This window comes from Budorcas taxicolor, chromosome 19 (assembly GCF_023091745.1).
Source record: "Budorcas taxicolor isolate Tak-1 chromosome 19, Takin1.1, whole genome shotgun sequence".
Lineage (NCBI taxonomy): Eukaryota > Metazoa > Chordata > Mammalia > Artiodactyla > Bovidae > Budorcas > Budorcas taxicolor.
In genome coordinates this window covers 30,955,665-30,981,096 of record NC_068928.1, presented here as the reverse complement: position 1 = coordinate 30,981,096, position 25,432 = coordinate 30,955,665, and the positions used below count along the sequence as shown (strand labels likewise).

At 45.5% G+C, this 25,432-nt stretch overlaps 1 protein-coding gene across 1 annotated transcript in view; it reads right to left on the bottom strand.

The window, feature by feature from the left end:
* MYOCD (myocardin) overlaps positions 1-25,432 on the bottom strand; it is a 41,690-nt gene that overhangs the window by 2,835 nt on the left and 13,423 nt on the right. The window contains exons 5-13 of the mRNA XM_052658370.1: positions 21,315-21,484; positions 21,222-21,239; positions 17,426-17,539; positions 13,701-13,945; positions 12,593-12,746; positions 8,206-9,147; positions 5,316-5,459; positions 3,739-3,867; positions 722-779 (exon numbers count right to left, since the gene is read on the bottom strand). Coding sequence (XP_052514330.1) covers positions 722-779; positions 3,739-3,867; positions 5,316-5,459; positions 8,206-9,147; positions 12,593-12,746; positions 13,701-13,945; positions 17,426-17,539; positions 21,222-21,239; positions 21,315-21,484 — 1,974 coding nt within the window. The remainder of the gene's footprint in view (positions 1-721; positions 780-3,738; positions 3,868-5,315; positions 5,460-8,205; positions 9,148-12,592; positions 12,747-13,700; positions 13,946-17,425; positions 17,540-21,221; positions 21,240-21,314; positions 21,485-25,432) is intronic.

Here is a 25,432-nt window from a genome sequence, read left to right as displayed (position 1 = left end):
TGAGATGACTGGATGGCATCACTGACTCTGTGGTCATGAGTTTGCGCAAACTCAGGGAGATAGTGAAGGACAAGGAAGCCTGGTGTGCTGTAGTCCATGGAGTGGCAAAGAGTTGGACTTTAGGACTGAAAAACAGCAACAACTTAGGGGCTCCAATATGGAGTCTTTTCTTTTTATCCACACATTCTCCTTACATGATCATAGTCACTTGCATGCTTTAAAATTTCAGGCACAACTATGTAACTGTTTAAAAAGAAGTAAATGAATGACTTAAAAGGAGGCAAAAAAGAACACACTGATCACTGTCACTGCTTGAATGATGTGTGAACATGAAGGGCCCATTGGTGGGAGATTCATTTTGAGTAGACTTGCTTTACCTGCTTCCTTCTTCTCATAATAAGAAGAGAGGGACATTGGGATTAGAACAGTAGGGGGAAATGGTTTAGCAGGAAAAACATTTAGGAAAACAAGGACCAAGCTGAAAGATGAAAATTGTTGAAACGATTGCTGAAAAGTTTTCTGAGGACAATGGGACAAAGGTGATGAGGGGTCACTCTCTAGGACTTCTTTTATCTGCTCCAAACCTGGACAGGAGGCTCAGAGGCAGGGACGCTCCACCCCGACATGGCTCTTTAGTCCAACTCACAATGAGCATCTGACCTTGGCCCTGAGCATCCACACCCTAGAGTGCACACAGGGGCTGAGCATCCTGATATCTTACCTCCACTTTCAATGAGGACATCCAGGAGTTCGTCCATCTGCTGGCTCCGGGTCATTTGCTGTTGCCAATTAACCAAAGGAGAACAGAGAAATTAAAATGTAGCGACTACTTCTGTAGGAAATCATAGGAAGCAGTATGACAGGTTTTTTAATTAGGTTTGGTTAGCAGTGTTGTTGTTGTTTTTTTAATTGTGGTAAACTACAAACAAAATAAAAATTCACCATCTTAACAATTTCAGAGGACAGAGTGCAAATCCATTAAGTTCATTCACATGGTTGTGCCGCTGGCACCACCGTTCAGCTCTGGAACTTTTTCATCTTGCAAAACTGCAACCCTGACCCCACTGAATACTATTCCCCACCCCCTCCTCCCTACAGCTCCTGGACACCACTGTTCTGTTCTCTGTTGCTGTGGATTTGATGATTCTAGGTATCTCACATTAGTGGACTGATACAGCATCTTTGGGGCTTTCCTAGTAGCTCAGTTGGTAAAGAATCCGCCTGCAATGCAGGACACCCCGGTTTGATTCCTGGGTTGGGAAGATCCGCTGGAGAAGGGATAGGCTACCCACTCCAGTATTCTGGCCTGGAAAATTCCATGGACTGTATAGACCATGACGGGGTCGCAAAGAGTCAGACACGACTGAGACACTTTCACTTTCACAGTGTCTTTCCCTTTATGGCTCGCTTATTTAGCTTAGTACAATGTCTTCAAGGTTTTGCAGCAGGGGTCAGAATCTCCTTCCTTATTAATTCTGAGTAATACTCATTGTGGGGCTTCCCAGGTGGCCCTAGTGATAAAGAACCCACCTGGCAATGCAGGAGACTATAAGAGACTTGAGTTCAAGCCCTGGATGGGGAAAGTCCCCTGGAGGAGGGCATGGCAACCCACTCTAGTATTCACGCCTGGAGAATCCCATGGACAGCGGAGGCTGACGGGGTATAGTCTATGAGGTCGCACAGAGTCAGACACGACTGAAGCAACTTAGCATGCAGGCACAATATTCATTGTATGTATAGAATACGTATTTCATTTATCCATTCATCCTTCAATGAACACTTGGGTTGGTTCCACCGTTTGGCCTTCATGAATACGGACGTTAACCGGCTAAAGGTTTTGGTAGCATGCATTTTTGGACAGGAAAACTACTAAATAAAACAATGTGACACAACAAGAGAAGGGGGGAAAGGAGGCAGAATGATCCCTAGCCCAGAGTCGTTCAGAGCAGATTCAGTTGTTTGAGAAGTTTCCATTCCAGGAGATGGGCACCTTAATATATAAATAGTATGGCCATTTTTATCACTTTGAAGTGACTTGGCTAGGACACAAAATAAGCCTCAACAATCAAGCATCTTTTCTGATCACAACATCATGAAACTAGAAATTAATCCAGAGAAAAAGCAATGGAAAAAAATGCTTAAGTGGAGACTAAACAACATGCTACTAAAACATGAATTGGTCAGTGATGAAATCAAAGAGGAAATTAAAAGATACCTAGAGACAAAGAAAAGTTGGACTTGGTCAAAAAGTTGGACTATAAAGAAAGCTGAGCACTGAAGAATTGATGCTTTTGAACTGTGGTGCTGGAGAAGACTCTTGTGAGTCCCTTGGACAGCAAGGAGATCCAACCAGTTCATCCTAAAGGAAATCGGTCCTGAATATTCATTGAAAGGACTGATGCTGCAGCTGAAATTCTAATACTTTGGCCACCTGATGAAAAGAACTAACTCATTGGAAAAGACCTTGATGCCGGGAAGGATTGAAGGCGGAAGGAAAAGAGGGCAACACAGGATGACATGGTTGGATGGCATCACCGACTTGATGGACATGAATTTGAGCAGGCTCCGGGAGTTGGTAATGGACAGGGAAGTCTGGCGTGTTGCAGTCTGTAGGGTTGAAAAGAGTCAGACACGACTGAGAGACTGAACTGAACGGAGAGACAAATGTCAACAAAAACACAAGCATGCAAAATCTATGGGATGGAGTGAAAACAGTCCTTAAGAGGTAGTTCATAGGGATACCGAAATTCCTCAATAAAATAAGAAGAATCTCAAATGAACAACCTAACCTATCATCTAGAACTGTTAGAGGGACTTCCCTGGTGGTCCAGTGGTTAAGACTCTGCACTCCCAATACAGAGGTTCTATCCCTGGTTGGGGAATCAGATCTCTCATGCCATGCAGTGTGGCCAAAAAAAAAAAAAAAAAAGCAAGGACATTAAAAAGCAGAAAGGAATTACATAAGATAGAGATGAAATAACAATAGAAAAAAAATCAATAAATCCAAGAGCTCTGGTTCTTTCAAACAGCGAACAAAATCGACAGACCTTTGGCTCACCAAGAAGAAAGGACCCGAGTAAAGAAAATAAGAAATGAAGTGACTTGGATCTGCCTCCCGTTCCTCTGGCTCCCCATTGCACTTGTAGTGACCACACCTTCCCCTCTGGCTCATCTGAGGTAAGTGAGCTCTGTCTGTGGAAGTCCACTTCGCCTGGCCCTCTTCTTTTCTTTTGAAACCACAAAGGATCCATTTGGTGTTTACAGATACCAGGGGATGGGAATGAGGAGGACAAAGGCATACACGGATCTCAGTCCCTGGGATCACTGAGTTTTGAAGCTAGGAAGAACCTTAGAAACGGTTGCCCCAGCAATTACTCTCACGTGTTACTATTTGAGTACGTATCTTGTGTCAAGACAATGTGATCAATGCTATGTCATCTAGAACCCTTATCCAGTAGATATCGTCTTCATTTCACAGAAGAGAAGTCGAATTCTTGACCAGCGTTTGTGGCAGTGGCAGCTGGCACCGAGTCTGGACATTTGGGTGCTAAGTCAACCTCCTCTCTCTGCCTCACACGGCGTCTCTACACACACCACGCTTCTTCACAGTGAGCATCTGGACAGTCTGCCTGTTCCGGCGGGGGAGGCCACAGAACCTACACGCATGAAGCCGCATCATATAACACAACATGCAGTGAGTCAGCCTGCTCTTCCAGGAAGATCAAATCATGTGCTTACCTGCTTCACCGCATCTTCGTAGGATGGTGGCTGGGTTATTTCTGAAACTGCGGAAGTGGACTTGGAAAAAGTTGGGGATGGAATTGGAAACTTTGGCCCTGCCTTATCAGAAGAGTGCAGACCCGCCATCTGCGTGAGTAAAATTCAGAGAAAGACGATCAATCCATGCGTCAGACATTGTATATAGCTCCTGTTCTAGAAACTATAGACTCAACTGTAGGAAAAATGGATTAAAGGGAAAAAAGATCTGGGGCTTAAATATATATCACAGATATGTTACAGATGTATATCAACGACAGGACACATCACTGTGGACGCGATGCTGGAGGCATCTCAGGATGGGAGCCTCAGAAATTCATTCCCCTCCTCTAAGGTGCACCCTGACTGTTGGGAGAAAGTGAGATGAGAAAAGAAAATGAAGAAGTGTCTGTCCAGTCCAACACAAAGAGCTCCATCATCCCAGGCATTTCCAGAGTAATTTATCTCTCAGCCTGTGTTGTTCCTAAGTGAAAGTATTAGTTGCTCAATCATATCCAACTCTTTGCACCCCATGGACTGTTGCCCACCAGGCTCTTCCGTCCATGGGATTTCCCAGACAAGAATACTGGAGTGGGTAGCCATTCCCTTCTCCAGGGGATCTTGCTAAACTAGGGATCGAACCCAGGTCTCTCGCACTGACAGCAGATTCTTTACCATCTGAGCCACCAGGGAAGCCCGTTTCATTCCCAAGTGAGTATATATGCAGATATTGCTGGTGTGTCTCTCCATAAGCCAGCGCTGTGTGCCGTGTGCTCTGCAGGGGTACCCGGGACATCACAGAGTCTCCATCCCCAAGTGATGCCCTGCCTGTCGCACGCAGCACCCTCGTGTCATGGTCAATTCATGTCTGCCACCTTCTTTTTTTTTAAAGACTAATTTTGTTATTTTTTTGAACTTTTAATTTTGTATTGGGGTATATATAGCTCATTAACAGACAATGCTGTGATAGTTTCAGGTGAAGAGTGAAGGAACTCAGCCATACATATACATGCATCCATTCTCTCCCAAGCCCCCTTCCCATCCAGGCTGCTACATAAAAGGCTGCCTCCTTTTTGACTACCTTCCCACTGCTCCTTGCATTCCCCATATCCTGCATCTTTTACCTCTCTGATTCTCCCGCCTGCTGACATGTGTCATCTCCTCCCTTCTACACGGCGACTCCAACTTTCTGCACCTTTCCATTCACTTCCAAGGATCCGCTATTTCTCTCATTCTCCACATTTCCACCGCCTCCCCCCCACCCCATGCTCCCTGACTCCTATCTTCAACTTCACTGAACTTGGTCTGTTCGCCACGCTCTTTTGCAAACCTGCCAAGGCCATTTTACTTGTCATAATTTCTGGGATGAACCCAGGAAATGATGCCTTGGAATACTCCCACTTATATCCGTATATCCATTTCTGTCCTTTTCAAGTAGACTTGTTTCTATCCAAAATGTCATTTCTTTCTGTTTGAACCTCAGCACGGGGAGGAGAGGGGTCACAGAGAGAGACGAGGCCAAGCTGGCTCGCAGCTTACATGTGTCTCCAGGTGCCTACCTTTTGCTGCACACCTGGGCTTTTGGGAGAAGGTTTGCCCCCAGCACCATGACTGCTGTCTGCCGCAGCTCCAGAGAAGGGGGGGTGAAGGTTGGGAGGCTGGGGAGAGAAGCTGGGAGGGTGGCCCTCGTGTGCCCCTGAGTTCTGTGGAGAGGAAGAAGGACAAATGAAATGGCTGATCCCTGCCCTGGTGTCTTATCTTTCCAAATCCCCCTAAATTCCATCAGCAAGGTCTCAGATCCAGCTTTGGACATTTCACCTCCTGCTCACAAACTCCCCATGGTTTCCACACATCTACAATGGAGGGTCTCCACATCCAACCAGGGTGAGTCTTCAAAATGCTCCACAGTCAGGCATTATTCTTTTCCCTCTGAGAGCTTCCATGTGTGCATGTTCAGTCGCTTCAGTCAGGTCTGATTCTTTGTGACCCCATGGACCGTGGCCCACCAGACTCCTCTGTGCATGGGATTCTCCAGACAAGAATACTAGAGTGGGTTCCCATGGCCTTCTCCAGGAGATCTTTCCAACCCAGGGATCAAACCCATGTCTCCTGTATTATAGGTGGATTCTTTACCACTGGGCCACCAGGGAAGCCCTCTGAGAGCTTAAATTCTGCTAATCCAGCCACAACTTGTACATTTTGCTTACGCTTTTTTCACATGGAGTGGCCTTTTCCTGATTCTCCTCTTCTCGGGTCCAATCCCTTTGCAAGTCCTCCCACTCTTGCAGCCCTTCACGGTCGACACCCACTCCCCTAGGGCTCTGTGCGGCACTTAACATCATGTGCTCAGTGATGTTATCCTATATTGCTCTTTGTCTTTTTATGTATTCATTTTTTATCATGGAATCATTCATGTCTTCAAAGACTGCTTTGTAAGCCATCAATTACAGTACAAGTGGTGGTTCTTCTTGATAGCATCCATATCCTTCACTTGAGCATCTTCTGGTCCCGAGGTATTTCAAGAGCTACTTTTACCTTTGATGCCGAGAACACCACATTGACCCCTGTTGTCAATGTGGATGAGAATCCATGTTACATTTCAGCTCCTCCTAGACTGCTGACTCAGGAGTGAGCATCCTTCATGTGAATGTGTTGCTCCAGTGGGTTCATAAAAATGTATCTGCATTACCCCACCTCATACTCCCAGGGGAGAGAATATTCAACGTGAAAGAGGCATACATTTTATTAATAGTATCCGATAATCCTTGGTTCCGTGGCCCTGGGCAACTGGCTTCACCTCCCTGGGCCTTATTTTCCTCAATAATGAAGAATAACAAATTGTAATTCGTAAGGCTGTTTCGGAATTCGTAAGGACTTCCCTGGCGGCTCAGATGGTAAAGCATCTGCCTACAATGTGGGAGACCTGGGTTTGATCCCTGGGTCAGGAAGATCCTCTGGAGAAGGAAATGGCAACCCACTCCAGTATTCTTGCCTGGAGAATCCCATGAATGGAGGAGCATGGTAGGCTACAGTCCATGGGGTCGCAAGGAGTCAGACACGACTGAGCGACTTCATTCACTCACTCACTCAAGGCTGTTTTGACAATTAATGAGCTGCTCACATACATACCTCTTTTGAAAAAAATACACTGTGATTCGTTTTAAAGATCATCTTATTGTTATTTTTTGACTTATTGATAGATTGATTTTGTTGCTCTGGGTCTTAGTTTCAGCACATGAGATCTTCAACGTTCACTGTGGCATAGGGGATTTAGTTGTGGGACCCCACTTGTGGGATCTAGTTCACTGACCAGGGATCAAACCCAGCCCCCCTGCATTGGCAGTAAGGAGTCTTAGCCCCTGGACCACAAGGGGAGTCCCATACACGCCGCTTAATACCTGGCGCATGGCAGGGATCCAATTAACTTTCCTTCCTATTCCCTTCCTAATAACAGATTTCAGAAGCTTCAGAATTTTCTTCCTCAAAGAGACTCAGACTTTTCTAATAATTCTTCGGTTTCACGGACAGAGGAAGTCTTGGATGCTCCCCTTGGTCTAGTCTTTGAACCGGATATTCTTCTGAGCCATCCCTATGACACCCTTCATTCTGCTCCAGCCATACCAACTTCTTTCTGGCCCTGGACTGTCCCACACATGCTCCTAGAACAGGGCCCTTGCGCTTGCTGTTCCTCCTTTGCTTATAATGCCTTCACCCCAAACATTTACAGGGTTTTCTCCTTTACCCCCTTCAAATGTCCCTGGCCCTTCCATTTAAACTTCCGAACTTCTCATCTCCCTCGTCCGCTTTTCCTCTGTGAGATGTTTCATCTTCTAATATATTAAATACTTTCCTTAGATCTTTTGCTTACTGTCTGTCTCCCCATGAGAATAGGAATTTTTGCCTGGCTAGCTCAACACTAATCTCCAGATACTAGAACACAGCCTGGCACACAGTAGGTAAATTTTTGCACTTTACAGACCATTACTCAGAGAGAACAGTAAGGTCTGATAACTTTCCCTTTGGCCCTCTTGATGAGATAGTTTGGCCTACAATGAAGTTTGACACCAAGGGGTCCTGGGAACAGCCCCATGAGCCAAATCTGGACCCCAGCTTGCTTTTGTAAATAAAGCTTTATTGGAACGGCCGTGTGCACTCATTTACCCTGTTGTCTGTGACTGCTTCGGGGTTGCAGAGGTACAGCTGAGTGGCTGTGACAAAGACTACATTCCACAGAGAAAAAGCATTTATCATCTAGCTCTTTACAGAGCAAGTTTGCCATCCTTGTCTCGTAAGTGAGTTTGGCCACCCGTAAAGGTCTGTGGATCGTGGTGCCCGGGAGTTACTATCAGACTTTTAGCAAACCCTCCCCATGCAAAGTTCCAAGGTCAGCTCCTTAGCAGTTGCAAATTCACATCGCACTTTCAGGAAGAGCACGGGGCCAGTTCTTACCTGTGCAGTGCACACCTGGCTGCTGACAGGTGAGGAGACCCTGTGTTCTTCTCCTTGGGCGCCTGATGATGGGGGAAGGAAGTAATGGTTGTTCGGCGATGGGGGCAAACTGATGTGCTGTGGGCTTTTCACAGCCCCGAGGGGAGAATGCTGCGGTGAGCACTGCGGGCTGAGGAATGTGGAAGACAGTACGTTGGTCTGACCTGAGGGCTCTGCACAGTGAGTGCTCCCCAGGGGCAGGAGCTGAGCGTCTTCGCGAGGCAGTGGCGGCTGGCCCTCCGAGCTGGTGCTCTGTCTTTTCACGGCTGTTTGCCGGGATGAGAAAGGACAGCTGGACACGGCATCTTCCTGCTTGATGGGGGCGGCCGGGAAGGGCGGCGGCTTCTTGTCGGGACAGCCGCTCCTCTTGTGCTTCTGCAGCTGCAGCCTCAGCTCCTCCACCTGCCTCTGTTCTTGCTGCAGCTTCCAGGTGAGCTCGTTGATCACCTTCTGCTTCTCCACCAGCATCTTGTCCTTCTCCGAGTCCAGCCCGTCCAGCTCCGGAAGCATGGAGCTGCCATTCAGACTGCCCATGAGGGTTTCCTCGGCACACGCGGGGACCGGGGAGGGATGCAGGCCAAAGGACGGGGAGGCGTCGTTGAAGGTGTCCGGCAGGGACCCCGCCACTGACAGGTCAGATGAGGCGGGTGAGATCGGGGGGCTGGAGCTAGTGCTGCCGAAGTGGTAGAAGCCATTGGACAGGGCGCCGGTGGAGGGGGAGGACTGGTAACTGGGCAGCGCGTTGCTGGGCGTCACCGGAAAGGTGACAGTCGTGATGTCACCGAAGTTGGGCACAGGGTTCCCAGAGCAGTCCTGGAAGGGCCGGAGTCGGTCCATGAGGGCCGTCTTGGTACCGGACACGGGCAAACCTCGTATTCGAAGCTGTTGTCTTAACTCAGAGACCTGTAGGAACCAGGCTGACGTTAATGCTGCTTAGTGACAATCTTTTTTTTTTTTAAGTATTGCTATGCAGCTTTAAGATGTCACAAATGGAATCTAACATGTCCCCTTATTTGTTTCTGATTTTGATATCATCTTGCACATTTTTCATGATTTGAAAAAAAAAATCATACATCATGTTTTCATGGTCTCAGATTATAGAAATGTCCAGCTCAGATGAACCACAGGGCTTATCTGGTCTATTGCCTTGCAACCCCCATCCTGGTCCTTGCCCCCACTTAACAGGTGAGAAAGCTGGTACCTGCTGGGTTTAGATGTCAACCCTCAACCAGCAACACAGGGCAGCCTGACATGCTAGGACCTCTGTGCCCTTGGTGAACATCCTGCTCACCCCATTTCCCCCACACCTGGCAAGAGCATTAGAGCAGAGCTATGCCCCCCATGGGGTTCCTGACTCAGCAGGTCTGGGTTGGGCACTGAGAATCCGAGTCTCAAACAAGTTCCTGGAGGACCAAGTTTTGAGCATCACGGTTCTGCATTACCATGAATGTCCTAATTTTAGTGACTGGCTGGATAGCAGTCATATACCGAGAGAAGTGTGTGCGGAGATGAGACCATCAGTTCAAATCCTGGCCCTGCCTCCTCCCAACTCAGTGATCGCTCTGTGAAATGGGGTGACAGTACCTCTCTTACACATTTTTGTGGGGATGAAAATGGCTTAGGATTTGTAAAGGGCTTGGAGTAGCGCCTCACAATTGTTGGTGCAAGGTTCTTGCTTTATTATTATGTGGATTCACAAGTAATTATTTTAACCCCACATTTATATATATAAATGTTTGTCGCTGTTATGTTAGCCACCTCAGTCGTGTCCGATTCTTTTCGACCCCATGGACTGTAGCCCACCAGGCTCCTCTGTCCATGGGATTTCCCAGGCAAGAACACGAGTGGTTTGCCATTTCCTTCTCCAGGGGATCTTCCTGTCCCAAGGATTAAACCCGTGTTTCATGCATTGGCAGGTGGATTCTTTATCACAGGAAGCCTATAAATACATGTACGTGTATATATATCTAAACCTCTGTTTGCAGATGAAAACATCTGGATAAAAATAGGCTAAAATTCTAACAACAGTTCTCTTTATCTGCATTTCTAAAATAGCCCTCATCAGTATTACTTTTGTAATCAAAATGGAAAACGTATCAAATACCTAAGTGTCAATAATTCAATACAACAGCCAGAAATCAATAGGGAGATATTCCTGTGATGTTTTGTACAAAAACGTCTTGTTGAACCTCAAAGCTGAGAGACTAATCATAAAAGTACTGACCACAAAACTAAAAACTATAGGTCAAAAATACTGGGAGAAAAGCCAAATAGCCATTTCGTTAAAAAAAAAAAAAAAAAAAAAAGCAGGGAAAACAATAGTAAGTTCAGTGTATCCAAAGGAAAACATTGACACCCAAACTAAAACTGGATAATGGACATGATCCAACCCTTCACAAACAAAAGATAAAATTAAAAGAAAAATGGGGACTTCCCTAGCAATACATTGGTTAAAATTTCACCTTCCAATGCAAGTTCAATCCCTGGTTGGGGAGCTAAGATTCCATATGCCTCATGGCAAAAACACCAAAAGATAAAACAGAAGCAATATTGTAACAAATTCAATAAAGACCTGAAAAATGGTCCACATAAAAAAATTTTTTTAAGAAAATTAAAAGAAAAATGACCTATAACATCTGAGTACCAGCTAATATTCCAAGAAATAAATATGTACATAGCTTTGCATTTACCAGATGGACAAAGAAATGAATAATAACACTTTGTGTCAGTGAAGTAGCAGCAAAAATAACTGTATAAAAATACTAAGGGAAAAAAAAAAAGCTTTTTAAACTTTGCTATTGCGAGTGTGGCCATGGGCCCAGCAGCATCAGATAGCATCTGGGAGCTTCTGATAGCAATGCCGACTCTCAGGGCCCTCGACACACCTATCGAATCAGAATCTGCATTTGACCGTGAGCCCCAGGTGGGCCACGGGGCGCATGCCGGCTTGAGGAGTGCTGCCCTAACGCACTCCTTCTGGGAACAGACTGGCACAGACATTCATGACAGGAATGTGACAACACGGACGAAGAGCGTTCAAAAATAGTCATGCGTTTAGGCTCAGGAGTTCCACTGCTGTGTATTCAGCCTGGGGAGATAACTAGAGAAATTAAATGTGTACACGAATTATACCTTTCATAGCAAAAATTTGGAAGCAAAAGTCCAATAGACAGAGGTCAATGAGGTAGAGAAATGATATGCCAGTACTAAAAAGAAAAACCTTACTGAAATATTAAAAGGTATGAAAAAGTCCATGATAAATAAGTAGAAAAGCATGCCAGAAGTATATACTCAATAATTATCTTAAAACCAAACATGTTCACAAATATTTTAAGTCTAGAAGGAAATACTATAGAATCTGTGAGTTAACTGTCTTTTAAAATACTTTTTTTATACACTATCACATTTCAGTAGTGAATATATATTACCTTAAGAATTATTGAAAAAGTTATCTTCAAAAGGATTGCAATTACTGACTATATCACAAGCAATAAGATATGCTCTCAACCCCCTAGCCTGGCTAGCGTTGTCTTACCATTTTCTTCTATATTCACTGGTTTGAAAAAGTGAAAAATGGCAACTCGTTATTGTTTTAATTTAGAATTACTTAAAATTAATGAGTTCTACATTCATTTTTAGAATCTGCTCTGGCACTGAATAATTTAAACTACATTATTAAATAATGCAGCTCATATTCTAAAATAAAATGAATACTTGTTCAGTCCAGTTAACTTTAAATTTCAGACTATTATGCTGTGTAGGCTTGCTTGGCACAAAGATTTCTATTCACCTCTTTTATACATTCACTGATGTTTTAATCGTTGATGAATTTTTAAGTCAAACCAGCCAATCCTAAAAGAAATCAACTCTGAATATTCACTGGAAGGACTGACGCTGAAGATGAAACTCTAACACTTTTGGCCACCTGATGTGAAGAGCCAACTTATTGGAAAAGACCCTGTGCCAGGAAAGGTTGAGGGCAGGAGAAGGGGGCAGCAGAGGATGAGATGGTTGGATGGCATCACTGACTCGACAGACATGAGTTTGAGCAAACTCTGGGAGCTGGTGAAGGACAGGGAACCCTGGAGTGCTATAGTTCATGGGGTCACAAAGGGTCGCACACGACTGAGCAACTCAACACCAGGGCCTTCTCTGGTGGCCCAGTGGCTAAGAGTCTGTGCTCCCAATGCAGGGGACCTGGGCTCCACCCCTGCTCAGGGAACTAGATCCCACACTCTGCAACTAAAGATTCTGCATGCTGCAACCAAGACCCAGCACCGCCAAATAAATACATAAATATTTTTAAAATATTTGTTTTAAAAAACCAAAATAATGCTAAACCCTATACCTTCAGATCATCCAGGTTGGATGGGAGTGGGCCTGGCTTGAGAGAAGAGACACCAGTTTGTCCAGAAAAGCTGTTTTTGGCAGGAGACAAAGGGGTATTGCTCAATGGTGCTGAAGAAGCGTTTGGATTTCTGGCCATCTGCTCATTTGGTTCCCTGTAAAACAAACAGAAGAGGTACTGAAAATACAGTCAAATTTATGTATGGGGATATGACATTGTGATTTATAATAGGAAATGTATATATTTGGTCTTCATCCTGGTTTCTGGCACAGCTCCTAAAACCCTGGGGGTTTCCTAAGTCATGAGAACAAAAGCTGTCTTTTGTTATCCTAATGAGGTGACTGTTGGGAGCCACTTAAGCTTGGAGGCTGGTGGCCTGGAGACTGAATCATGTGATGTTTCAGTCCCACCCCTGACCTCTAGGGAAGAGAAAAAGCTGGAGGTTGAATTGATTCACAACGGTCAAAGATCCACTCAATAATGTAATGAAGCCTCTATAAAAACCCAAAAGAATGGGGTTTGGAGAGCTTCTGGGTTGTGTAGCAGGTGGAGATTTGGGGAGAGGGGTGTATCTGGAGGGACATGGATGCTCTGCCTGACCCCCATGTACCTTGCCCTGCGCCTCTCTTCCATCTGGCTGTTCCCATGAGGACCTACGTGTTTTTACAACAGACCGGTAGTCTAATAAGTAAAATGTTTCTCTGAGTTCTGTGAGCAACTCTAGCAAATTAATTGGAACCCAAGGAAGAAGTTATTGGAACGTCCAGTCAATAGCTGGTCTGTCAGACGGACAGGTGACAACTTGGACTTGTGACTGGTGTCTGGAGGGTGAGGGGCCAGTCTTGGGGGACTAAGCTCTCAATCTGTGAGACTTAGATCCAACACCATCTTTGGGTAGAGGGCATCAGAACTGAGTTGAACTGTGGGACCCCCCACCCCACCCCAGCTGGTGTCAGAGAGGTGGCTGGTGGTGCGAGGAAGACTGGGCGACTCGACCACCAGGATGTGGTGTGGTGTGGGACTCGCTGGGTCCTCTGATGGAGAAGCCGCAGCCAGCCTCCATCCCCAGGTGCCCCCCTCCGAACCCCCCTGGGCTTGCCTGACTTACTTGAGCGGAGCTGCGTGCAGCCCGGGGTAGCTGAAGCGGTGCTGCTGCTGCTGGCTGAGGATCTGCAGCTGCAGGAAGAGCTGCTGCTGCTGGAGCAGCCGGGCGTAGGCAGAGTCCATGGGCGGAGGGGACTTCTCCGCCTTCTGGTCCGGGGGGATGTACTGGTGGTATTTGAGCTTCTTCACCTTTGGCTTGGGGTCCTTGGGCTTTTTGTGGCGGTTCTTGTTGTCGCTCAAGGACTTGGACTGCAAAGCGGATGGAGAGACGGCATGTGCTTTTAGGTGATGGATGGGAACGGCTTGGCATCAGGAATATTACCTCTAGATTTTATCTGATGGATGTCCTTGAACCCCCGACACACAATATAGCAAAGACAGGAGGCACAATGAGATCCTGGAAGTTAAGGTACCTAACAAACAGATCCATGCAAATACATCGCTAAGGATGGACACTTCTTAGGCAGGAAGTCTTGAGTCTTAGAAGTGGCTTCGGGGGACTTCCTTCCCAGAACAGAGAGGCAAGTCTATGTTTCAGTGAGCCCAGCTTCCTAACCTAAAACCTCAACCTGATGACTAATGAAGACGACATTCTGTTCTCGGGTTAGATTCATAAGGAGGTTCTTTTTAAAAAAAATAGATAAAACAAAACGTTTGCTGTGGACCATTTTTAAAGTCTTTATTGAATCTGTCGCACTGCTGTTTCTGTTTTGGTGTTTTGGTCATGAGGCATGTGGGATCTTTGCTGCCTGACCAGGGATTGAAGCCACACTCCCCACATTGAAAGGGCAAGTCCTAGCCGCTGAACCGCGAGGGAGGTCCCAAGAAGGTTCTTTCGTCTGTATACGTGTCATCATCTTTAGTGAAGCTCCTCGTGAGCTGACTTATTAACAATATAAAAGAAGATGAAATTAAGGCAATCTCTAAAAACCCAAAAGGTGGATTCTTGTTGCTTCTAAATCAATTCCCCTTCCCACCAAATACTGATATAAGATCAGGAAGTGACACCCTCTGAACTGAAGATTCTTCACTGACTACAGGAAGGACAAGTCACCCACTGAGACCTTTCCAGAAGTTACCAATCATGGTGTACGGCTTGGATCCTTGAAAAAAGTTAAGGACAGAGGCCTGGAAGTGAAGGCACATTTTTGAACGTGGTATAGTTTTCCAACTTTACCATATCTCAATGACCCCGACCTGCAAGTTGGGTAAAATATTCTCTACTTTTGATTTCAGTAACCAATGGGAGGATGGTAAAATATATTGTTGAAACAATAAGATTTCAAAGGACAGCGTGATTATATTTATAACCTGTTCCTGAAATCCAAAGACCTCCAGAGATTGAGAAGCAATAGGTCTGTACTTAAGTCAGTTAAAAAAAAAATACATTTCCAATCCCTGACTGTATTACAGAAGATTGAAATGAACAGGGATGTGATGATGGAAGGGTCTTAATCGGAGAACAAGCTGGCAGGGGAAGGTGTGGTACCCGCAGTGTCCAGAAGAGGGAGCTCCTGAATAGCCAGCAGGCAGGTTGTCACCGGGCAGCTTTCCCATTTTAACCACAAAATACACGTCTGAAGGTGACCTATTGGATTTGCTTTTCTCTGACTCAGCGTGCCCGTCCACCAAAGCCTTTTTTGTGTGTGTTTTCTCAGGAAGGCTTCTTCTTGTACACTTAGCTCAAGGATTCCTGTGGGCCAGGGGCCCTCCTCCCTGCTCATTCATCGATGGGTTAAGCGCTCCAGGTAATGAGTCAGCCTTCTGTTCTTGGGAGTTTCCCCCAGCTCCTGCAGTCAGCTCTGCCCTGCTCCCACTCCTCCTAGGACCTGCTTGTCTTGGGGAGCTGCAGCCTTGCGTCTAAAGCAACTAAATCAGGGGCTCAGTTATCTTCTCCATTTGTTGCCTTATTATCACAGAGACTCTGAGCATTCAAAAGGTATTGTAAATCGGACCATCTTCTCCAGATAGTGAGAAGCATAGACCACGGAGCCCACGGAACTCTGAATCACTGGAACTTTGATTTGTGCTGCGCTCATTTGCTCAGTCATGTCTGACTCTATACAACCCCGTGGGCTGCAGCCTGCCAGGCTTCTCTGTCCATGGGACTCTCCAGGCAAGAATATTGGAGTGGGTTGCCATGCCCTCTTCCAGGGGATCTTCCCAACCCAGGAATCTCCTTCATTGGCAGGCGATTTTTTTTTTTTTTTTTTTTTTTACCACTAGCGCCACATGGAAAGCACACCTGGAACTGTATAGTTGCATATTTTTGATATGACTCTTCATTGAAATTGATTGTCCTTTCTCAGGACAATTACTACACTTTCTTAGTTTGAAGAGGCTGAAGGCTCTGTTCATTTGCATTCAGCTCAGTTCAGTTGCTCAATTGCATCTGACTCTTACTCATGTCTATGGAGTCGGTGATGCCATTCAACTATCTCATCCTCTGTCGTTCCCTTCTCCTGCTACCTTCAATCTTTCCTAGCTTCAGGGTCTTTCCAACTCTTTTGCATTAGGCAAAGCTTAAACACTTCAATAGAAATATTAATACAATTTCTCTTTGCTCCCAATGGTGGAAATCACTGAATCACATTAATATTAAAATATAAATATTCACCCAAGTCAATATGTCTCCTCCCTCCACCTGTAATGAACAAAATTCACCAATAGCCACATAAGTTCAAAGCAGTTAAGCTGAGTGGATTGTGCAGTGAAAGTCGCTCTTTGCGACTCCATGGACAAGTCCATGAAATTCTCCAGGTCAGACTACTGGAGTGGGTTCCCTTCTCCAGGAGATCTTCCCAACCCAGGGATTGAACCTAGAACTCCTGTGTCTCCTGCATTGGCAGGTGGATTCTTTACCAGCTGAGCCACCAGGGAAGAGTGGATTGTAGGCTGGGTTTAAGCCGCTGCAGTCCGGGGAGCTTTCCTGGGAATCAGAAATGCCTGTCATCCATTCAGAACATGAAAACTAGTTTTGTGGGCTTCCCTGGTGGCTCCGTGGTAAATAATCTGCCTGCCAGTGCAGGAAACACGGGTTCGATCCCTGATCCAGGAAGATCCCACAGCAACTAAGCCCAAGGGCTACAACTACTGAGCCCGGGAGCTGCAACTGCTGAAGCCTGAGCACCCTAGAGGCCGTGCTCTGCAACAGGAGAAGCCACCGCAAGGGGAAGCCGAGCACCGCATCTAGAGAGTAGCTCCCACTCTCCGCAACTAGAGAAGAGCCCCTGCAGCGTGATGACCAGCACAGCCATAAATAAACAAACACAATTAAAAAAGAAAACCGCTTTTGTGCATATGCAGTGGAGGGGGTGGCAGGGCCATCACTTTAACACTGATTCTTACTCAACTTACAAGCTTTTAAAAGTATTTCTTAAGCATCATCTCAGCATTAAGTGCCAGCTTTAGAGCTGAGAAAATATTAATATGCGCCCAAGTCAATGAGAAGTTATCTGGGATAAAATATTATGAAAAAAGTCAAATGACTACCAGTTAACTGAGGAGCTTCTCTTCTGTGGGTAAGACCCCTGAGGGGCAAGAGTGTCTTGGTCCACGTACACTGATAGCCCACTTCTCAACCCCTGTCTAGCGATGCTCCCCGTGGACTGAATCCATCCATCGGTCCACATGACTCTCCCTGTTGCCAGACCTAACTCAGCACGCCCCGCCCCGCAATGGCCCCGTGAACTGCGTGCTCAGGTGGGCGTGGAGGCTGGCCCATCCTACCTTTACGGCTGTGTGCACAGGGATGGGGGTGCCCAGGGAGCCAAGCCCCTGCTTGCCCAGGTCTGGCTGGTTGCTGGGGTGTTGGGCTGAATCACTCCTCTCATTTTCTGCATCCTGAAAATCCAAATTTGAGCCTGATTAGGATGCAGGAGCAGAAACTGTGTGACACGGGGGTGCTGCATTGGAGACGCCCACCCTCGCCCCTCAGCTCTGCTGTGTCAACCCCAGCTTCCTATCTGAGGAGAGCCTCAGACTCTGTTCCCAAGGGTGGAGAGTCAAGCACATGATCTGTCAACCAACTGAGGACCCTTTTTAAGAGAGAAAGCAGGTGTGATAATCATTCCATCCAACAGGTGTAGAACTGGCTTGGGCTAGGCGAACTGGGACATCTGGTCACCCTGCGGGCGGGATCCACTTACTTGCAGTGAGGTCTACATGCTGGAATTGACAGTGGGATTGAAAAAGAGAGGAAGCGGGAGGAATGAGTGGAGGGACTTTAGGGGAAAGTTAGGAATGAAAAAGTCAGATGAGAGGGGGGTTGGCAGATGGAAGGAACGTGTGTAGGTATGTGTATGTATGTGTGTCTCTGAGTCTGTGTATACGTCGTCTCTGTGTATGCCTCTGTAATGTATGTGTGCATATGTGTATGGATATACATTCCTTTGCATGTGTGTCTGTGTGTGCATACCTGTGGGTCTGTGTGTCTGTGTGTATAAATATGTGTGTGTACCTGTGCAGCATCAGGAAAACCTTAATGAGAGGCACGTTCCCACACACAGAGGATGCAGAAATGAATGCAGCATCCTCTTCCTCTCCCACAGTCCTATGCCTCGACTTTGAGAAAAGGCCCCTGAGCTGCCCAGTTTTTGCCTGAGCATGTGTCAAAGGTCTGTAGCATCCTTTTCTCTCAGAGCCCATACCTTCATCTCTCACCTGAGGCTGCTGGATTAACTGATGTAAAATGATTTTTGCATTTTGCCTCATATTGCTCAGTGCTCATTCCCTTCTTCCCCACTTCAAGGGTGAAAAAGAAAAGTGTGTGTCTTTTCCTCAAACCATCTTTAAATCAGAAGCTGCGGAATTTACTATCAAAGCAATAAGAATACAAATGGCCTGATGTACTGTTTGATGTTATCAAAGACGCTGGGCTGCAAAGAAGCTCGGGATGCAGGGAAGAAAGAATGCTTTGATTATAAACTCTTGCACAACAAACATGCAGCTCTTTTGGCTTTGCTTTTTCTGTCTTCTGTCATCCTCTCATTCCACATTTCCTCCTGGCAGCCTTGAATTTGCTCTGATGGAGTGAAGAAAGCCTGACAATGACCGGTAACAGTGCAGCTTCAGGAAAGAGGGCCATGGTAAATAACTCCTGAAACTATCTCTGATCCCTGCATGCTTTACAGTATAAAAATGTTTTCAACTAATATGGGTTTAAAAAGTACAAACATCCAGCTATACAATAAATTGGGCTTCCCTGGTAGCTCAGCAGTAAAGAATCTGTCTGCAATGTAGGAGACCCAGGTTCAATCTCTGGGTAGGGAAGACCCTCTGGAGAAGGAAATGGTAACCCACTCCAGTACTCTTGTCTGGAGCATTCCATGGACTGAGGAGCCTGGCAGGCTATAGTCCATGGGGTTGCAAAGAGTTGGACAGATTGAGCTACTAACACACACGCACATCCAGTAAATAAATCCTGGGGGTGTTATGTTCAGCATGGTGACCACAGTTAACAAGACTGCATGGTCTCTTTAAAGTTCCTAAGAGAGTAGATCTTAAAGACTCTCATCACTAGAAATAAAATTTGTGACTATATATGAAGATGGATGCTAACCTAGAATTATCCTGGTGATCATTTCACAATATACACAATGATATATTGTATCTATCACATATACTGTGAAATACACACACAATTCACACATGTATCACATGTACATGTTACATCACATGTAACATATACACACATACATCACATGTATATGTTATATTTCACAATATATACAGTAGATATAATATCCAACAATTGTATCCTACAGCTGATATTGTATACACTGTATACATTATGTATTTCACGACATATATGGTGTCAAACAGTTGTGGTGAACACTTGAAATTAATACAATGTTATATGTCAGTTATACCTCAATTTAAAAATTAAAAGTACACACAAATATAAAATACCTATATATATAATAAAAATAAGATATAAGATATCTATGCTGCTACTGCTAAATCGCTTCAGCCGTGTCCGACTCTGTGCGACCCCATAGACGGCAGCCTACCAGGCTCCTCCATCCTTGGGATTCTCCAGGCAAGAACACTGGAGTGGGTTGCCATTTCCTTCTCCAATGCATGAAAGTGAAAAGTGAAAGTGAAGTTGTTCAGTCGTGTCTGACTCTTAGTGACCCCATGGACTACAGCAAACCAGGCTCCTCCATCCATGGGAGTTTCCAGGCAAGAGTACTGGACTGGGTTGCCATTGCCTTCTCTGATATATACTTAAAATACGTAAAATAATGTGTGCTCAGTTGTTAAGCTGTGTCTGACTCTTTTTCGACCTCATGGACTGTAGCCCACCAGGCTTCTCTGTCCATGTTATTTCCCAGGCAAGAATACTGGAATGGGTTACCATTTCCTTCTCCAGGGGATCTTCCTGACCCAGGATTTGGCAGGCAGGTTCTTTACCGCTGAGCTACCAGGGAAGCCCCATATAAAATAATATAAAAAATAATAAAAATAGGCAATATGTGTGTATGTATATGTGTATATATATATATAGTAAATATATATACTATTATATATATAGTATTTGATTTCAAGTCATTTCAAGTCACTGAACAATTCCTGTGAGGCCAAGAGGAGTGAGGTCTTCAGGTCTTCCTGAAAGGAAGTGGCTGAGGGTGAAGGGTTCTCTCCAGAGTTGTATCTCTGAGATACAGATGTTCAGTAAACTTACTGTAATCACTTCACTGTGTATGCAAGTGAAATCATTATGCTATACACCTTAAACTTATGCAGGGCTGTATGCCAATTATATCAATAAAACTGGAAGGAAAAAAAAATTGAGTAGAGGCTTACTGAAACCCTTAAGAACAAGAAAAGAAAGCTGTGTGTGTGTGCTGAGAAGACTCCTGAGAGTCACTTGGACAGCAAGGAGGTCAAACCAGTCAATCCTAAAGGAAATCAACCCTGAATATTCACTGGAAGGACTGATGCTAAAGATGAAGCTCTAATACTTGGTCACCTGATGTGAAGAGCCAACTCATTGGAAAAGATTCTGATGTTGGGAAAGATTGAGGGCAGGAGGACAAGAGGGCAGCAGAGGATGAGATGAATTAAATAGCATCACTAACTCAATGGACATGAATTTGAGCAAACTCCTGGAGACAGTGAAGGACAGAGGAGTCTGGTGTGCTGCAGTCCTTGGGGTCACAAAGAGTTGGACATGACTGAATAGCAACCCCCAGCACCTCCAGCTCCTGCTCCCCAGACCCTAGAGTGGCAGCTCGATCGCAGGAAGGACCGTGAGCTTTGAAATGAGCCCTGCAGTGGCCCTTTCTCTCCAGGAGACTGTCGACTGAGTGTCAAGTCTTCGGGAGCCTCCTTTCTACCTTGTCTGCAAAAACAGAGATAAAAGAGATCTACTTGGCCGAATAGATACTGAAAATTTAAGTCAAAGGACGTATTTCTGAGGACTCTCTCTCTTGGTGTTTTCTGGAAGCTCCTGCCCTCACACACAGAACCCTAAACTGAACATGAAAAGAGTTAGCAACGGGACGATAAGTCGTGAAGAGACACCTCTCAGGTCTCTATGCTAAACCTGCCGCAGCAGCCATGATTTCAGGACTGAAGAGATGAGCAGGCTGGAAGGGGGTTTGTTTACCTGGACTGTCCCGCGAGGACCCGCCAAAGGGGTCTCCGTAGCTTTCGTGTCTGGGGGGGATCCTGCTGAGCCCTGGAGGTCTTCCCCTCGAGTCTGATCCGGAGAAAGCCCATCGCTGCTGCTGTCCTCCTCAAAGGCAAACGCATCCGCCGACTTGGAGAAAGTCACCTGGTTCCCTGAGGGAGGGGAAGCCAAGAACTGGGTCAGCAGACACGCTTCCAGGTGTCAACCCCATTCGGAGCACTACCCGCTGCCTTCAGAGTTCCCAGTTCAAGGAACCCGGGTCTCCTGCACTGCAGGAAGATTCTTTACTGTCCAAGCCCACCAGGGAAGCCCAAGGTAAGAGTGAAGGTATATTTAAAATGATTTGGTTTGTCCTCTATTTACTCCATAGAGGGGGATTTGCATTTATAAAAGTGGCATGTTTGGCAGGGAGGAATGAGTGACATACTAAAGGTCTATCATCACCTGTCAACCTTTACTTAGTGTTGATCCGTTCCTGCACATTTTGTTATGTGAACCCCTATCTTTCTGGAGCTAAATCAGGGAAGATGAAGGAAAGAATGTGGGCCACTGGAGGAGAAGGCCCCGTCTCCCTCGGGCTTTACGACCAGAGGTGAAGTTGATGTGACGGCGTGCCATTTGCATCGTGTTCAAGTACAAAGCAGGCACCAGGCACGAAATGTTTTTCAAACTTTGCTATTAAGGATAAGCCAGGGGAGCTCCTAAATTTAAATTTCTAAATGTCAGAAGAGGGCTAATGTCACCAGAGTGTACTGAAGCCCCATTCAACAAACGCATATCTGTGTATAAAAAGCCATAAATGTGTCTCAGAAACTGGAGCATGATCTTTATTATTTTTTTTTAATTCTTTGGATTTTGTTGTTATTCCTCTTATCTTTGTGTCTATTTTGGAAATCCCCAGCGACTCACACATGTTCAGATTCTTCCCCAGCAGTCTGCGTGGTGTCGGGAGGGGAACCCAGGCCTGGGCTTGGGAAGTGGGGTTACCAGACCAGGTGAGACTCTGGTGACATCCTTGAATGTCCCTCCCATTTATTAGTTACCAGATCTCCTCTCTTATTATCCAAGTGCAGAGTACAAAATGTGCCGAGGCCACAGAGCCCTCCTGACCCGCTTGCAGGCACAGCTCTTGGAAAGGAATTTATGTATTATCAGCAAGTTTTCCAGCCCGGTGTTCCGCAATCACACTGACAAGAACTTTTGACTCAAGCTCTGGGCAGATAAGAGAGAGGAGCTCTCACCGGGGAGATTGGAAAGGAGCTGGAAGTAATGGAACAAACGCGGTTTGGGGCTTGTCACCGCCACCGCTGCTGGCATGTGTCCCAGACCCCCACTCAGACACGCAAGCGTCAAGTCAGGAGGGAGGCCGGACAAGCACAGAGCCGCTGAGAGCTGCAGTCAGTCGCTGGGCAGCCTGCTAATCTGGAAAGGCTAGGGGACCGGCCCTGCTGCTTCTCAGCTTCCAGGATCACTTATGAAACTCACTGTCACTTTTCTATGATTATAAAAGTAATTTTTACTTATAAAAATTCATTCGCACCATATGAAATGAACATAACAAGGTATATAATAATCCCACTTGCGTTAATGATTTATTTCTTCTTCCGGATTTAATTCTATCCATATAGCAAGACACAGATGGATTTAAAAAGCATTTCATTCAGTTAGGACTGGGTGATATAGACCATTCTGAAACTTGCTTTAAAAAAATTTTTTTTTTTAATTCCACAGTGCTTCTTGGAGATCTTTGCATGTGAACACATAGAAATCGGCCTCAATTTTTTGGTAACAGCTACACAGTATTCGACTGTGTTAATAGGAACTTTTAGTTTTCAACTTTTATTTCCCAAAGGGCCCTTATTTGTATCTATAAAAATTTGAAATAATAGAAAAGTACAGAGAAAACTATAAAACATCTGTTCATGTATCATCTGAAATAAATACATGCCAGTATTTTTTATATGTGTATCAGAAACCGATTCATTTTCTAACAGAGGGTTATTTGACAAACGTCTGCTTTTTCCTTGCAATCATGGGTCACTTTCTCTCCCATCTGGTCTCAGACCACTGCACCCCTGCCCCCACCCTCTATCTTAAGGGTCCAGAGTTAGCTCACTCCCTCCCTTCTTTTCTCATGGCAAACCTTGGACTCTGCAAAGAAGCTCAAGTTGTTGTTTCCACACAATGTGAAGGAATTTTTATACTGCTTTCCCTTTCTCCAGGGGATTGTGTGATCTTCCCAGGCACGTCCTTCTGGAAACCTCTATGAATATGGTTCCATTGTAACTCAACCTGTTAATTTCTTTACTTTAGAAACCACGTTTTTTTTTTTCACTGGCATTTCAACTCCTACTTCTGTTTGTGGAATTAAAATAAAGGGTTTGTCCCGGGACTTCCCTGGTGGTCCAGTGGCTAAGACTCTGCACTCCCGATGCAGGGGCACTGGGTTCGATCCCTGGTCAAGGAACTATATCCCACATGCCACAACTAAAAAAACTGCAACAAAGATGGACGATCTCATGTGCCACAACCAAGACCCGACACAGCCAAGGAAGTAAATAGATACATATATCATTCTTAAAGAAGGCTTTGTCCCTGTTTAAAAGATGACATGTTATTCAGGGCCAGCTGGGCATGAGAGTTGTGGTTAAGTGGGTATTAAGCCTTCCTCACTGGCTTAAAACTCAACATTCAAAAAATGAAGATCATGGTATCCAGTCCCATCACTTCATGGCAAATAGATGAGGAAACAAAGGAAACAGGGACAGACTTTATTTTGGGGGGCTCCAAAATCACTGCAGATGGTGACTCCAGCCATAAAATCAAAAGACGCTTGCTCCTTGGAAGAAAAGCTATAGCCAACCTAGATAGTGAATTAAAAAGCAGAGACATTACTTTGCAACAAAGGTCCATCTAGTCAAAATTATGGTCTTTCCAGTAGTCATGTACAGATGTGAGTTGGACCATAAAGAAGTCTGAGTACCGAAGAACTGATACTTTGAATCGTTGGTGAAGACTCTTGAGAGTCCCTTGGACAGCAAGGAAATCAAACCAGTCAATCCTAAAGGAAATCAGTCCTGAATATTCACTGGAAGATCTGATGCTGAAGTTGAAGCTCCAATACTTTGGCCACTTGATGCGAAGAACTGACTCATTAGAAAAGACCCTGATGCTGGTAAAGATTGAAGGCAGAAGAAGAAGGGGATGACACAGGATGAGATGGTTGGATGGCTTCACCAACTTGATGGACATGAGTTTGAGCAAGCTCTGGGAGTTGGTGATAGACCGGGGAGCCTTGTATGCTGCAGTCCATGGGGTCACAAAGAGTCGGACATGACTGAGCGACTGAACTGAACTGATCCCCAGAAACTGCAGCATTTTGTTGGGGTTTACTTGGCACAGGGCCTGAGCACACACCGACTCAGAGAGCCCAACGCTGACTGTGCCAGCCCCTGGGGGCAGTCAGCCTCCTCTGCCCAGTAGGACCCTTGATGGCCGAGCTTTAGCATCTTATATTCCTTCCCCACTTCCTTCAGTCTGAACAGGTATGGATCTTCTCTGTGTGATCTGACCCTTTATGTGACAAAGAATTCACCCCCTGCCTCCCTGCCCCCCAACCCCCACTCCCCACTCCACACAACAGTATCACATCTGAAACTCATACAAATGAGAGTGAATTAATTAAACCACAAAGTTGTCCAAGGGTTCTAACTCAAGTAGAAATATCATAAGAAGGGTGGGGATGGAAAAAGAGAGAAAATTTCTCTTGTCCCCTGACTACTCCCCTTCAGTGATTTTAAGTGGAAAGGTAACAAATGATGAAAATAGTGGTTTGTGCGACTTCCCAGGGTGGTCCAGTGGCTAAGACTCCATGTTTCCAATGCAGGGGGCCTGGGCTTGGTCCCCGGTCAGGGAACTAGATCTCACACATCACAACAAAAAAGATCCCTCGTGCTGCAACGAAGATCGAAGATCCTGTGTGCAACTAAGGCCCAGCGCAGCCAAAGAAATAAACAAACACTAAAAAACAAACAACTCCCCCCCACCCCACCACACACAAAAGATAGTAGTTCAAATCAGCAGTCCATTTAGCAGTGAGC